This window comes from Dicentrarchus labrax, unplaced genomic scaffold (genome assembly GCF_905237075.1).
Source record: "Dicentrarchus labrax unplaced genomic scaffold, dlabrax2021, whole genome shotgun sequence".
NCBI classification, from domain to species: Eukaryota; Metazoa; Chordata; class Actinopteri; family Moronidae; genus Dicentrarchus; species Dicentrarchus labrax.
The window spans coordinates 28,414,390-28,429,726 of NW_026136707.1; the positions used below are offsets into that span (position 1 = coordinate 28,414,390).

Sequence of the window (15,337 nt, forward strand, 5' to 3'; positions counted from 1 at the left end):
AAAACCTGATCTTTATGGACCTTTTGAGACTTTGGTACAAGGTCCTTACTTTTGTCTCCACCATGTTTGACAAAATATGGGCTTCTGAATATGTGACAATAAAAAGGCGACCTCTTAATTTTTATGGTCTATTTGGCAGGCAAGGGAAGCAAAGTGGTGCTGACTTTATTTGTGATTTTCTGTCACAATTATGTGAAGATCAAACACAAGTTTATGTGCCAATGAAGAATTGCCTGCCTTCATGCTAGCAGGTGGGACATGGACCAAACAAAAAAAAACACAGCAAATACATTTTTCCCGAAGATGATTTCTGCCATTTAGATAGTTCTTGTCACACTGATGTACAGTTAGGTCCATATATATTTGGACACTGACACAAGTTCTGTTATTTTAGCTGTTTACCAAAACATATTCAAGATACAGTTATATAATCAATATGGGCTTAAAGTGCAGCCTCTCAGCTCTAATTTGAGGGTATTCACATCCAGACTGGAGGAAGGGTTTAGGAATTACAGCTCTTTAATATGTAGCCGCCCCTTTTTCAAGGGACCAAAGGTAATTGGACAATTAACTCAAAAGCTATTTCATGGGCTGCATGGGCTATTTCCTTGTTAATTCATCATCAATTAAGCAGGTAAAAAGTCTGGAGGTGATTCCAGGTGTGGCATTTGCATTTGGAAGCTGTTGCTGTGAACCCACAACATGCGGTCAAAGGAGCTCTCAATGGAAGTGAAACAGACCATCCTCAGGCTGCAAAGAAGAAGAAATCCATCAGAGGGCTGGCGAAAATGTTAGGAGGGGCCAAATCAACAGTTTGGTACTTCCTGAGAAAAAAAGAGCACACTGGTGAGCTCAGGACCTCAAAAAGGCCTGGACATCCACAGAAAACAACAGTGGTGGATGATCGCAGGATCCTTTCTATGGTGAAGAAAACCCCCTTCGCAACATCCACCCAAGTGAAGAACACTCAACAGGAAGTAGGTGTATCAGTATCTAAGTCTACGATAAAGAGAAGACTTCATGAGAGCAAATACAGAGAGTTCACCACAAGGTGCAAACCATTAATCAGCCTCAAAGGTAGAAAGGCCAGATTAGATTTTGCCAAAAAACATCTAAAGGAGCCAGCCCAGTTCTGGAACAGTGTTCTTTGGACAGATGAAACTAAGATCAACCTGTACCAGAATGATGGGAAGAAGAAAGTATGGAGAAGGTAAAACATGGTGGAGGCAATGTGATGGCATGGGCATGCATTGCTTCCAATGTCACTGGGTCACTAGTGTTTATTGATGATGTGACAGAAGACATTAGCAGCCGAATTAATTCTGAAGTGTATAGGGATATTCTTTCTGTTGAGATTCAGCCAAATGCAGCAAAGTTGATTGGATGGCGCTTCACAGTACAGAAGGACAATGACCCAAAACATACTGCGAAAGCAACCCAGGAGTTTTTTAAGGCAAAGAAGTGGAATATTCTGCAATGGCTGAGTCAATCACCAGATCTCAACCCGATCGAACATGCATTTAATTTGCTTAAGACAAAACTTAAAGCAGAAAGACCCACAAACAAGCAAGAACTGAAGACAGCTGCAATAAAAGCCTGGCACAACATCACAAAGGAGGACACCCAACATTTGGTGATGTCCATGGGTTCCAGACTTCAGGCAGTCATTGCCTGAAAAGGATTCTCAACAAAGTATTAAAAATGAAAATTGTATTTATGGTAATGTTAATTTGTCCAATTATTTTTGAGCCCCTGAAATGAGGAGACTTTGTATAAAAAACGGTTTCAATTTCGAAACGTTTGATAGGATATTTTTGTTCAACCCCTTGAATTCATGAAAATGGTGTTACTGTCCAAATATTTCTGAACTGTATGTTCAAGTGTTTGAACTCTTTCTGATAAGTTTGGTTTTAATTAGTTTTTTCAAACTATAAAAAGGTGGTTACACATCAGGTGCCATTCCCGATTAATACTGTACAGACTCTGGCTCTGAATGGAGAAAGATAGCAGGGGCTATATCTGGGATGTTTTGGCTTCATTTTTGTACAGTGGGAGCAAGTGGAGACGTGACATCCATCTTTGTCGATGGCCTGAACACATCTACCTGCCAATACTCAGTTGTAGTCACAGTGCCAACTACTGCCAACAGGAAGTAAACCTTATATGGCAATCATTATCTTATTTACATCACATCACACCACGCTGTGGTCTACACTGATATGCTGGCACACAACACCACTTTAGCGCACCCTTATGCACGTGGACTGTGATTAACATACATGTTTTAAATTTTTTTAAATCTTTTTTTATCTTTGTAATCTGACCCTGCACTGTTTGGCTGTGTGTTTTAAAGGATTTGTTGTCCTCGTTGACACAGATGCAGTAGTAAAATGGGAGTGAGCGATCTGTTTGACCAGTCACTGCAGCCAACACCTTGTCTCTTGACTAGTGTCCAGATTTAGTTTCAGGAACCCGTCCCCAAAGCAGATTGGACAGAACCAGACACAACAAATACATGTGTTTTTGTTCCTCTGTTACTCTGAATGTGTCTCACCTCTGTCACCTTTTTGTCCTGGACTCTCCCCCACCAGGCTCCCTCCCAGCAGCAGATGAGGATGTGGCCAGGCAGTGATGGTGGAGGTGGGGGTCAGGACCCAGCATACACCCAGTTGCTGCTTCACAAGCCGGCTGCCTCCCAACAACACCAGCGCCACTTCCTGGACCCGCCCCACCACCCCCACCCAACTTACTCCCACCACGGAAACGGTGGGCGTGGCCTGCGGCAGGGCGGACAGACGGGCATCGGTGGAGGGGGGGGCCAGCAGGGATCCTCGCCCCAGATGAGTGACAGCATGGATGTGGGCGTGTCCCTAGGGCTGCACCACCTCGGGGCGGTGTCTTCCATGGAGGCCTCTCAGTTTGGCTCTGCCTCCCTGCCCCTCGCTCTGCCAATCGGACTGTCTGCCTTCCGGACTCGGACGGCCCCCACCGCCCCAGGGCCACAAGCCCCACCCCCTGAGGACTACTACCCTGCCTCCAACAACAATAACCCCGCTGCGGGGGGCAGAGGGAGGCCGGACTCAGATGAGGGGCCAGCCAACTCTTGATAAAACCTGAACCATGCCCTAAAGCCATACAATTTTAACTACAACTACTACAACTACACACATTCAGCCAGAGTTCAGAGACAAAGAGGTGAACTTTGTGCTGAAGGAGACAGTTTGTACTGCATGAGAGGAGGAGGGAGGAGGAGGAGGAGGAAGGAGGAGGAAGATGCTGGGAAAACTCTCCTTTTATCCTGTTTTAGTTTGTTGTCTTTTGTTGCGACTGTAATTGGAAAGGAATGATTGTGACAAGTTTGTTTTTATTAATATTATTATTGTTGTTTAATATTATTTGATTTTCTCGGGTTTGAGGAGTTGTGTGTTCTACTTGGTTGTTGTTTAAGCCTGGAGAGGAGGAGGAGGGTGAAGAAGAAAGAGAGAGGAGCCACGCTTTTCCATCTTTCTCCATATGGTGGCAGTGGAAGGAGAGCACATATTCATGTTCACAATGGTTAGTTACGACATTAGTATGTTCATATGAACAGCTCCTAGACACGAGCAGTCTTGACACACGCACATATATGTGTGTGTGTGTGTGTGTGTGTGTGTATATATATATATATATGTATATACACACACATATATATATATATATATATACAACCACATATATACTGCTGCATCAAGAAGACAGAAGGTGGTTTCAAAAGGAGAAAACACCAACATGTATGTGATTCAGGACTCATGGATTCTCTCTCCTGTCAGTGTTAAACTCACTTTTCTTAGGGTTTGTGTCCTTCCTCTGTCGCTCTCCGCTCAGTTGTGACAGAGTACAGAGAGAGGGAGGGAGGTGGAGGGAGGAGAAGGTGACAGGACACTGATGCCTTCCTGGCGCTCATAGGGATCTCCTCCTCCTCCTTATCCTCCCCGCCTCCCTGCTCTCTTCTTCTTCTTCTCCTCCTCCTGTTGTGTTTCTCCTCCAGACAGCTCCTCCTCTCTGTGCTGCTAATCACCATGACAACTGGTCCGGATTGCTGCTAAAGATCCAACACAGATCAATAAAGAAATAAAAAGAAATAGAAACAGAAATAAAAAAAACTTTTTAACCCTTCTGCTTAAGAGAAAAGGATAAAGTAAGAACCACTGCATCTCAATGTATTTATTACTATTTAACATGAAAAAACAAACTGAAAGTAACCCTTTTTTCTGCTCTTCTTTGTTTGGTTGCCTTCTTTCTGCAGGTGAGCTCTGATTGGCTATTGTAACAGTGACAGTAACTGGTGACATGGGAATGCCACCGGTTGTGGGGGCTGGGTGGAGGGGAGGGGTTGGGGCAAAATAAAGTTGGATATATAATAAGAATAAAGAGTATACTTTTGCACACCAAAGTCAAACAAACATCAGATCTCCGCTTTTCTTCCTACTAATCTGATCCACCAGCTCATCCACAGGTCACACAGGACTTCTATCGAGCCTTTACACCTTCTATAGGAACCTATGAAGAGTTACTATTATGGGAAATCAAAAAATCCGATGGACACCTAAAGAGTTAAAAATTCACTAAATAGAAGCCTTAAATAGGCTCAAAATATTTAACGTAACCATGGACTATGATTGGCTAGAGAGGGCGTCAGAGCCGTAAACATTCAGGGCTTAGTTCAAACCTAGGGGGGTCTGGGGTCAGTTTTTCTAATTTATAGCAGCTATATGCATTATTTTTAAAGCCAGTTGAGACATCCCTAAAATCACTTGGCAAACTCATGATAGTTGCCTAAGAAAAAAAATCATCCTGTACATCTCCATCATTCTGAAACCACATTAAGTGTTGAGGATGACTAATTTTCACTCCTGCCACAAAGGCAAAAATTACTATTTCTATTAACTATTTTTAAGTTAGATAATATATACACAACATAGATAGCGTAAGAATTTGGAATAAACAGCATTAATAATATTGGAACCTATTTGTGTTACACTATTCTGGAGTAGAATTCACAGAATTAATTTTAAGCATCTGCATCTATATGTAAATCCCTGCCATAATACTGTAATAGATGGTGATATACGGGTGAATGTGTGGGAAAGAGCGATTGTGGCATGTGTAAAGGCGCTTTAAGTGGTCGGAAGACTACTCAAAGGACAGTCCATTTACCATGATATTTCCCCAGCAGTTCCACTGATTTTCTAGTCCAGGCAGAGAGACTGAGTGGAAATTACACAAAGTTGAAGTTATTTTAAAAAGCTTTTAAAAAAGGGCTTTTGAGAAAACATTTGGGGGCTGGAGCTCCAGAAGCCAGCCCGCCAACTCGGCCCATGGCTGTTGTTGCTTTGTCTGAATGAGCAGACAGTCGATCAATAACTGGCTGTTACAAAGTTACAAACTGACTGGGATGTCATTGATAGAATTTGGAAAATAATTAAATTAACATGAGCAGCAAAACACTCATTGTTGATAGAAGCAGGATGAAATAACAGTATTTCATCATATTGAGCTGAGCTTTAAAATGTGTTGGATTCATTTACAATTTTTTTTTCTCTTTATTTATATGATTCTTTCCTTCATATGGTCTTAGTGTTTGGTTGTTTATTGTGCAAAGAAACTAAATTAATGAAGCTACAAATACATTCAGTAGAAAAGACATTAATTACAATGCAGGCGAGGACAATTAAATATATTTTTATTCTCCACCTGTGTGGAAAGTTGTCTTCAACCAAAAACAAGATTCAGCATCATTAAATACAGAGAAGCAGTTAGTAAAACAAGCACATAGACAAGGCTGCATTACACATTTAGACACAGTTCATGTCAGTGAATCTAGTGAGTCACTTTGTAGGGTTAAAAATACCATATGTCGCACTAGAGAACCAGCATCTCAATGGGAAGAGAAACAAAATAAAACTCAACAAAATAAGTCTTTGTATTTCCACTAAAAGTTGTTGTTTTTGCCACTGACAGGCTCAGATTGTTATTCTAAGTGTCTGACAGCACTATGGAAGGATCCCTACAGACATGGACCTTTTGTTTAACCAGGGGCAGCCATATCAATATCAATCTCTACCAGGCTCCATAGAAACAAATGGTTATTTTACCCTGTGTATCATTGTAACATCCTAATTTAATTCAAAGTGGACAGAGAAAATAAAACTCACCAAAACCAACTTTGTTAGTCTTTCCATTGTTCCAACAATCTACCACTCCGGTTTGCACACAGAGTAGACCAGCTATGGAAAACAAACCACAAAGAAGCTAGGATAGCAACACAGGCAGAAGGAGTGTGACACCATAAATCCATAGATAGTTGTTTGCTGCTGCTCTAAATCTTTGTGTATTTAACACTTAATAATGCATATGTGGAGTTTGAGTGGCCATCATACTTCATTAATAATGACATTCACAAATAACTTTAAGATGCAAACAATCATTTACAAGATCATAGATCTGTTTTGGTGGAGGAACACCGGTTGTCCATTGTTGTCATTATGCAAATCCAAGATTTCTGTTTGAAATTAATGTAGTACTGTGGGGCACAACAGTATCAAGGATTACTGGCAAACCATCAGAATTATGAGAGAGGTTCATCTTTACAGCTACAACCCAAAAAGACACCAGCAGCATAGTTCATCATGTGCACAATTAATGTAATTTATCTGCTTATAGAAAGATGTGTCAAAACTAGCAGCTAATACATCCTGGTTGTTGCAGAAATCTACTTGAGTGGATTATTATTCATGAAATAATTGGCTGTGTCTTGTGAACTGATTTCCATAAACGAGTTTTGGTAGGAAGCCACTGACCTCAATATTAATATTATATATTACAAAAATTCCATATTTACCAGGTCACCCAACTGTTATGCAAGAAAGCCCTTATGTGGATTTTATTTTCCTTTATGCGTATATGTGTTTGATCAGCAAGAGAGAAGTCTGCTAACTGACAACCAGAGATTATCATCATGGTAACCAGGGTAAATCACCATGGAAACCTTATGCTGCACTGCTAACCTGCTCCAGAGCAGATGCTTGTAGCACAAGATGGGTTAGCCTAATTGGACCTAATTTGGGTTTACTTGTTTCAAGAAGTTGGCTCACTTTGAACCACTGTATATCTATGCTGCATAACGCTTCAGATCCAAACCTGTCAACAACCCAACCATTGATCATCAGATCTGATTTCTGGATAAATCAAGTCATCCTTCCTACAGGATCCTAACAGGGACAAATTTAGTAGTTTACAGTAAAGTGGCAAATAGTGATGGCGCCTGACTAAGTGACATATTTTATGGATATATATTGGATATTATATTCAATGTATATCAATAGCAGAACAAGTGATTAACTAAACTAATAACTGCAACTTCTGAGAACAAGAGATTCTGATTAATTTTGAGCAGATTATTTCCTGTGAATATTACATCAGAGATGAGTTTTCCAGATGTTTTTAGGAACTTTCTATACATTCTATATTATGTATTTAAATATGTACATTTTAATATTTTAACAATCATACATATTTTATAGGCTTGTTTTCTCTTTTGAAAGATTTAGTGTTTTCTTGACCCTTGGCCACGGTTATTATTATGACATTTTTGGTTGTTTTGACTGCATGCTTTTCTAATGCAGGACAATGCTGTTTATAAGAGAGTGAAGGCTCTGTGAATATAGCTTGTGTTCAGGTCTTCAAAGTTTAGATCTTAAATAATCTAAACTTTAAAAAATAACAGTTTTGTTCACATAAATTAGATTTTACTCTACTCTAAACAAATTTGGAAAACGTCTTTATTCTCTGTGTTCTTTCATTTGGTAGAGGGATTTCTTCATCAAAGGTCATACAACATACAACAGCTATGTTGGGTTTTATTTTGCTTCTCCATGCATCTCGCTTCACTGGAACTGACACCAAACAGCATTAGAATCATGGTGTTAAGATGTAGCCTTCCTTTTTCAGTCGAGTAGGTGGCGGTAAAGGACCTATAAGCTGGTTGCCAACCGCCATTAAAACCCGAGGAAGAAGAAGAAGAAGCCTCACCAAATGACCAGAAGAAGGCGTCGGAACCTGGTCGGAACACAAGCACGCGGAAGACGGAGCCCACATTCTGGTAGTGTCATATACTATTATTACGATGTTTACATAACATTTTTACAAAGGTAACAGCAGACAGTTTGTAGCTAGCTTCATTCTCAGTGTCGCTGTCGATGTGTAGGTATATTGGTTTCCAGCTGTCTGTGAGGTCCCCGTATGTTTGCTCTTTATACCCTTAAAGTCTTTCTAGCCGGTGAAAGCTGTCAGTGCACCATCCGGCTAAAGCTCACAGGCAGTTTTTTTTTTGTATAGCGCCAAATCATAACTCAGGTTATCTCAGGACACTCTTCATATAGAGCAGGTCTAGACCCTAGTCCTTATAAAAGGACTACGGTCCATAACAATGTTGCTCTATTCAGATAATTCGACCATGAGTTTTAATTTAAAATCTTCTCACATTGGCACAATTATTTATTTTTTTGGCCTTTATGCCTTTGTTTCATAGAGAGACAGCTGGGGATAGACAGGGGTGGGGGGTCAGAGAGGGGGGATGACATGCAGCAAGGGGCCGCATATATATATATATATATATATATATATATATATATATATATATATATATACACACACACATACACACACACACACACACACACACAAACATTGTGGACAACTGGAGTTATTATGTTGCTGTCACTTAGACATGGACTCTGGAACAGGCCACGTATTATTGATGACTTCAGGTTCCACGAATAATTTCAAACATTACCAATTCAATTCAATTTTATTTATATGGCGCCAATTCATAACAGAAGTTATCTCAGGACACTTTTCAAATACAGCAGGTCTAGACCGAACTCTTTATAACATTATTTACAGAGCCCAACAGTACCACTATGAGCAAGCACTTGGCGATGGTGGCAAGAAATACTTCCTTATAAGAGGCAGAAACCTCGGACCGACCCCGGCTCTAGGTGGGTGGTCTTCTGCCTCGATCAGTTGGGGTGAGAGAGAGACAGAGACAAAGGTGCACAGTAACAACAGTAGCAACAACTACACTAGTGGTGACTGATGATGATGAACATGAAGAAGATGATGACGACGACATTGATGGGGGACGATGAGCAATGATAATAGTAATAATAGTAGCTGTAGTAGTAATAATAATAATAATAATAATAATAATAATAATACTGGACACCTGACTAAGTGACATATTTTATGGATATTTCATATTATATTCAATGCAAAACAATAACAGCACAGAACAACTGATAAACTGTACATGGATGTAATTTGAGCAGATTATTTCCTGTAAAAACTGATTAGAGTTGAGTTTTCCCTATATTTTTAGCTATTTATGCAATTCTTTGTATTTTTTATATTTTTAAAAATTCTACATACTTAATAGGCTTTTTAAAAACATCTCAGGACACTTTTCATATTGAGAAGGTCTAGACTATACTTCTTATAATGTTATTACAGAGACCCAAGGTGGACGGTTGGACAGATTGCTGGGGAACAGAATGAGGTGTCTGATAAACATTTTTTCAGTTTTCCATATCATCATCAACAGGCCTCTGTTACCAGACACACCCTGTCACAGCACATTAGCTACATATTCAACTCTACTGTCTTGGTTCTGTGTTAAAGCTCGATTGGTTATTGCAGTATTCTTTTTCCTTCAGGGAACCCCTTTTTTATGACCTGTGTTCATATTATTTCCCCTGAATATTGCATCTCTGTGGGTATGTTTTTTTTTAATATATAACAATCATACATACTTAATAGGCTTTTTTGTTTTTACAAATTCAGTGTTTTCTTGACTCTTGGCGATTGTTTTATTTGCTCTTTGTTGCTTCGTTGTTTTAGGTTTTCTAATGCAGGATGAGGATGTTTATCAGAGAGGGAAAGCTATGTGAAAGGCTTTGTGAATATAGTTTGTGTTCACATGTTCAAAGTTTAGATCTGAAAAAGTTAAGTTTAAGCTTTCTTAAACCCTGTAAACTCAAGAGGGCCTTGTAACCCCTGGTGGGGGTCCCGATCCCCAGGTTGGAAACCAAGTTATTAAGTGTGATTTGTGTTTGCAGTCAGCCAATGAGAACAGTTGCAGTCCTTGGAGGGGGAATAGGGGGTTTGGCAGCATCTTATTACCTCAGCAAAAGCCCTCAGGTTACCAAGGTAACAAACACACACACACACACACACACACACACACACACACACACACACACACACACAGTGTTATATGCTACAAACATCCTCCTCAGTAGCAGGGATGGACCAATTATCGTCATGGTCGATTATCAGATTCAGTGTTCAGCATTTTTCTGATTATTTGGGCCCCGAGAACAAATCGTGTGAAGGCCCTATTGTAATTGTAAGAATTATTAGGGCCCGAGAACAAATCATGTGAAGGCCTTATTGTAACTGTAGGAATTATTATTATTATTATTATTATTATTATTATTCAAAAATTTAAGATTTTTGGAGGCTTTATCATATTTGAAAAGTTCTGAAATTCTGCACACAGGTCAGTCGTGGCTGCACTCTGCAAATTCATGGGTCTTGAAAATGGCTCAATAGCGCCCCTTACAAATTTTCAAAAACGCAACCCCTGTGTCCTGTTTCGCTGACATGAAAATTGGCAGGCATAGGTATCATGTCAGGACGTACAAGAAATCCTCTTGGAGCCATATCCCAAACCCAACAGGAAGTAAGCCATTTTGGATTTAGCAGTCATTTTTGGTGTTGTATTTTAGCAACCTCCTCCATTGGATCAACTTCACATTTGGACACTGCCATGTAAAGACATTCAAGATTAAAAGTTGTGCTGTTTGTGACACCAAAATTTGACCTTTTTCCATGAAACAGGAAGTTGTCACAACTTCAGCGTACATGATCCAATCTTAACGAAACTTCACATGTTTGATAAGAGTCCCACCCTGAACACATCTATGTATCGGATCTACTTCAAAATTGGTCAGTTCAGTCAAAAAACATTGCTGATTAAAAGTTGTGATATTTGTGACTTTATGTCAAAGGTCGTGTCTGTTGCGTGCTGTCAAAGTTGGCCAGGTTGAATTGAATGTCAAACTGTGACACCATTTCCGGCAATTTCAGGGCTTCTATTTGAACAAACTCTTCCTAAGGAATTTATCAGCACGATTTCCAGTCGACTCCAGACAATCCAGAGAAGTTCAAGATGTTACATTATCAAAATCTTTACATTCGGTCAAACGGTGTGTCCGTGGCGTACGTTAAAAAAATCAGCATTGACATGACAACCCTAACCCTACTGCTTAACCTAACTGCAGTACAGATTCTCCATTTGCACCTAAACTTCACGTTTGTTAAGAGCCCTGGACTAAACACATCTAAGTGCCAATATTCATGTTGCGGTCTACACATGTTATACTTGCACGTGATGTGGCCGCAGCACACCCCGAGTTGCGTGGAGAGCGAGGGCCCGATCATCACTGCTTGCAGTTTTAATTGGTATCGTTATTGTTTAAAATCTTATTGCTGATAAAAGAAATAGATTTTTATAATGCGGTCACCGTCGCCTCTCTCCTTCTGTTTTTCTCCAGGTCATTGTTTTGGAGTCCAGCAGTCGGTTTGGAGGTTGGCTGTGGTCCACCAGGAGATCAGATGGGGCAGTGTTCGAACATGGCCCTAGAGGGATTCGACCTGCTGGGGCAGTGGGACGCAACACACTCAATATGGCGAGTTCTACCATAGTAATGAGGCTATAGTCAGTGGTGTGTTAACTAATGATTTTCTGTCATTAACACAATTTAAAATCATTGCTAAACAATTTAAAGATTAATAATTTTCTTTATACTGACTTGTATGTTTATTATTACAGATGAAAATGCTGTCTGATACTCACAAATGATGACCTTACACTGTAGACTCAGTAGATTTAAATGGTCATATTCAAACAAAAGGTCCAAGATATAAGAAGACTGTAAAATCCACAGCAGGTTTAGGGAAAATACGTTCTGAACTGAAGAAATAAGAACTAAATACATACTATGACCCATGCAGCTTGGTGCTGATTAGAAAGGTCTAAAAGAGAACTTCTAAATACTGAAAGTAGACAGTTCCACTTCTGATTCTGAAGGATTCATATTCACATAATTAATCTGCCAGAATAAGCAGAAGATAATAATACATTTGTTGGGGCAAATTTTGTAAACATCCTGAACCTTCTCTCTCCATTGTGTCACTGCTGCTGCCTCAGCCAGGAAACTGTAAGGACTCAATAGTATATCTTGCCAATATTCAGATCATTTTGGAAATACATTTTGAAATATCTAAATAGAAAGTTAAGAGGAGACCAGACCATACCTGTGTACACAATGTAGAAATGTCTCAACAGACTGCACTGAAACTACTGCACATCCAAGTTTGAAGGATTATTATAGGGCAGTCTGAAAAACACTCTCACACAGGGAAATTTTATGTTTTGGTTATAAAAAAAATTACATTATTATAAAGTGTAATGGTGTGTATATTTTTGTAGGTGGATGACCTGGGTCTTGGGGGGGAGATTCTGCCAGTCACTTACAGTCATATTGCCTCCAAGAACAGATATCTGTATGTCAACCAAAGGCTCCACAGGATGCCTTCAGGAATAAGGTAAGACTGGTTAGAAGAAAATTCTGTTTATAATTGGCTAATTAGTAGTTAGAAGAGACACAAGTTTGAATAAATCTGTAAGAATAGCAAATTTGATCTAGGGTCACATTGTTCAAAATGTTTTCATACTCTGCCTTCAGTAGCTCAATCATTACAGCTTATGTTGAGTTACAACAAGTGGCGTTCAAATCCATACAATGTTTAATTGCATGGAGGTAACAATGACACTGATTCAGTTTGAAGTCTTTAGCCCAGCAACACTGCACACGTCTGCATCTTGTCTGTGTCGGGGATTGTCTTGGTTTTTATTTGGGTAACCATGTTAAGCAGCCAAACTGTGATGCTTCACTAGAGAGCTGAGGTCTGGCCTATTTTTTTTCTGTGATGAAAATGATACCCAGTAAAAATATACAGTAAAAGTTTTTATAGTCATATTGATATTATACCAGCATACATATACATCTTTTACTACAGTTTCAATGTCTAAATCTGTAGAAAATGTCAGACATGACATGAAAAAAATATACATATATTTATATTATATATATATTTATTTATATATATACGTATGTATGTATGTATATATATATATATATATATATATATATACATAGTTTTATATTTTTTTCACTCAACATTTCCTGTATCTGTTTTAGATTAAAAACTCTTTCACTATTTCTATGGACAGAATTCATTCATTTGTTAACAAGAATTTTGTATTGTAAACTATCAAAAGCAAACTCAGTGTAGAAATATAGAGCTGGCGGCGGCAGCAGTCTCTGTGTAGACAGCACTGGTGTGTTCAGTGTTCAGTAAGGCAGCCATCATGCACTACTCATGTGTGGTGTGTGTCCAGGGCGTTACACAGTTTACACAGGACACACCTGTGTGTCTGTGTGTGTCTGTGTGTCCGTCCATCCTCATGGGCTCATTCTGGACCTCTTTCTATGATACACCCTCTCCTCTAAAGCTCTTGATAGACCTGGTTCATGCTTTTGCCTCTCTTGTAGCCTGCAGGTGTATTTTCAAGGCTTAAAGACTTAATGTCCAAGTACAGTATCAAGGGTTGCTCCAATCCTTTTCATCGAACTTGATATCTTATTTCCTCTTTGGAAGATTAAGAACATTTTATTGTATCTGTTAGAATTAGCTATTATTTTTCTGCCTCCTCAATTGCATTTTTGGAGGCCTGAACATGCTCGAAAACTCACAAAACTTTGCCAAAAATTCAATCGTGCCGAAAATGTATGTATTCTTTGGGATCCGTGCTCAAAATGACTAAGCCCCCCTGAATCAGCCCTCAAGCCACAGATGACCGACATTTCATCATTAAAAGTTGTGCTATTTACGACATTTCGTCGAACAGCGTCATAGCGCCAGCTGAAATTTGGAAAATTTATTATACAACATATTGTTGATGATATATGATGAATGTGGTGAGTTGTCATTGAAGGGGGTGGTGTCAAATTTTGATGTAGTGCCAGAACACACGAATTTGCTATAACTTCGGTGTACATTGTCCAATCAGCCTCAAACTTCACTTGTCTGATAAGAGTCCAGCCCTGAACATATTATTCAGTAAAACCAGTAGTGCCACCTAGTGGCGAAGGGAAGTGTCATTTTTATACTTCAATGTATTTCTCCCAGCAGATTGACCAGATCCAGCTGAAATTCTGTCAGAAGTCCCTTAAAATGATGATGATAACATCTTATGAATCTTACCAATTTTTGCCGAATCACCAAATTGACGAATCAGTTAAATCAGCTTTTGTGTTAACATTTGAAACAATTTTGGGGGGCTCAACAGGCACAAAAACTCATGAAACTTTGCACAAAATTCAGGAGTGGCAAACATTTAAGCATTGGCTTTGGTCTTTTGGACCCATAACCCAAACCCAACAGGAAGTCGGACATTTTTTTCCGGGTTTCATTTGAACGAAATCCACTTCAAAATTGGTCAGTACAATAAAAAAACATTGCTGATTATAAGTTATGCTATTTGTGACTGTATGTTAAAGGGCGTGTCCGTGGCTTGCCGTCAAAGTCGGCCATTTTGAATTGAACGTCAAACTGTGACGCCATTTCCGGCAATTTCAGGGCTTATTTTTTAACAAACTACTAGCAACAGGATGTAAGCCTTGTGTGGCAATTGTGATGTGATTTCTGTGAAATTCTCAAAGCTTGGTGTTGACATGATGTACTAGTGTGTAACACGATGGCAACACACCCCGAATTTGATTTAGTTTTTATTTTTGAGTTCCTCCCATATGTATGTAGGTTTGTTTGTCTATGCAAGCGTGGTTCTCATGTTAGTGGCATCAGCTTGTATAGTGATGTTGTGTGTCGGTGTATGAATGAATTAGTTTCTGTTTGTAATGGCCTTTGCCATCTGTGTGTGAATGTGTTTGAATGGGTGAATGTGGCATGTAGCGTAAAAGCACTGAGTGGTGCGAAGACTAGAAAGGCACTTTACAAGTAGAGTCCATTTACTATTTAAAAGTGGGTGATCTGTCCTTTCAGATAGATGGATGTTGTGTATTGACAATACACAAATGTGGGGAAAAAAATCTGAACCAGAAAAAAGGCATCAAAGATAAAATGACAACACAAGGAGAAAATATATATGTTC

At 39.3% G+C, this 15,337-nt stretch overlaps 2 protein-coding genes across 7 annotated transcripts in view; both read left to right on the plus strand.

Moving 5' to 3' along the window:
• The window catches only part of dyrk1b (dual-specificity tyrosine-(Y)-phosphorylation regulated kinase 1B), a 61,507-nt gene extending 55,304 nt beyond the window's left edge, over positions 1–6,203 (plus strand). For both annotated transcript variants that reach the window (XM_051407292.1, XM_051407291.1), the window contains exon 13: positions 2,592–6,203. In XM_051407292.1, the coding sequence (XP_051263252.1) occupies positions 2,592–3,107 (516 nt within the window). In that variant the 3' untranslated portion in view covers positions 3,108–6,203. The remainder of the gene's footprint in view (positions 1–2,591) is intronic.
• A 1,823-nt stretch (positions 6,204–8,026) lies between these two features.
• The window catches only part of ppox (protoporphyrinogen oxidase), a 29,709-nt gene continuing 22,398 nt past the window's right edge, over positions 8,027–15,337 (plus strand). For 2 of the 5 annotated variants that reach the window (XM_051407321.1, XM_051407324.1), the window contains exons 1-4: positions 8,027–8,140; positions 10,155–10,245; positions 11,655–11,789; positions 12,593–12,708. In XM_051407321.1, coding sequence (XP_051263281.1) covers positions 10,162–10,245; positions 11,655–11,789; positions 12,593–12,708 — 335 coding nt within the window. In that variant the 5' untranslated portion in view covers positions 8,027–8,140; positions 10,155–10,161. Of the gene's footprint in view, positions 8,141–8,943; positions 9,039–9,752; positions 9,813–10,154; positions 10,246–11,654; positions 11,790–12,592; positions 12,709–15,337 lie in introns of all 5 variants that reach the window. The other 3 variants (XM_051407322.1, XM_051407323.1, XM_051407325.1) reach the window with 3 other exon arrangements.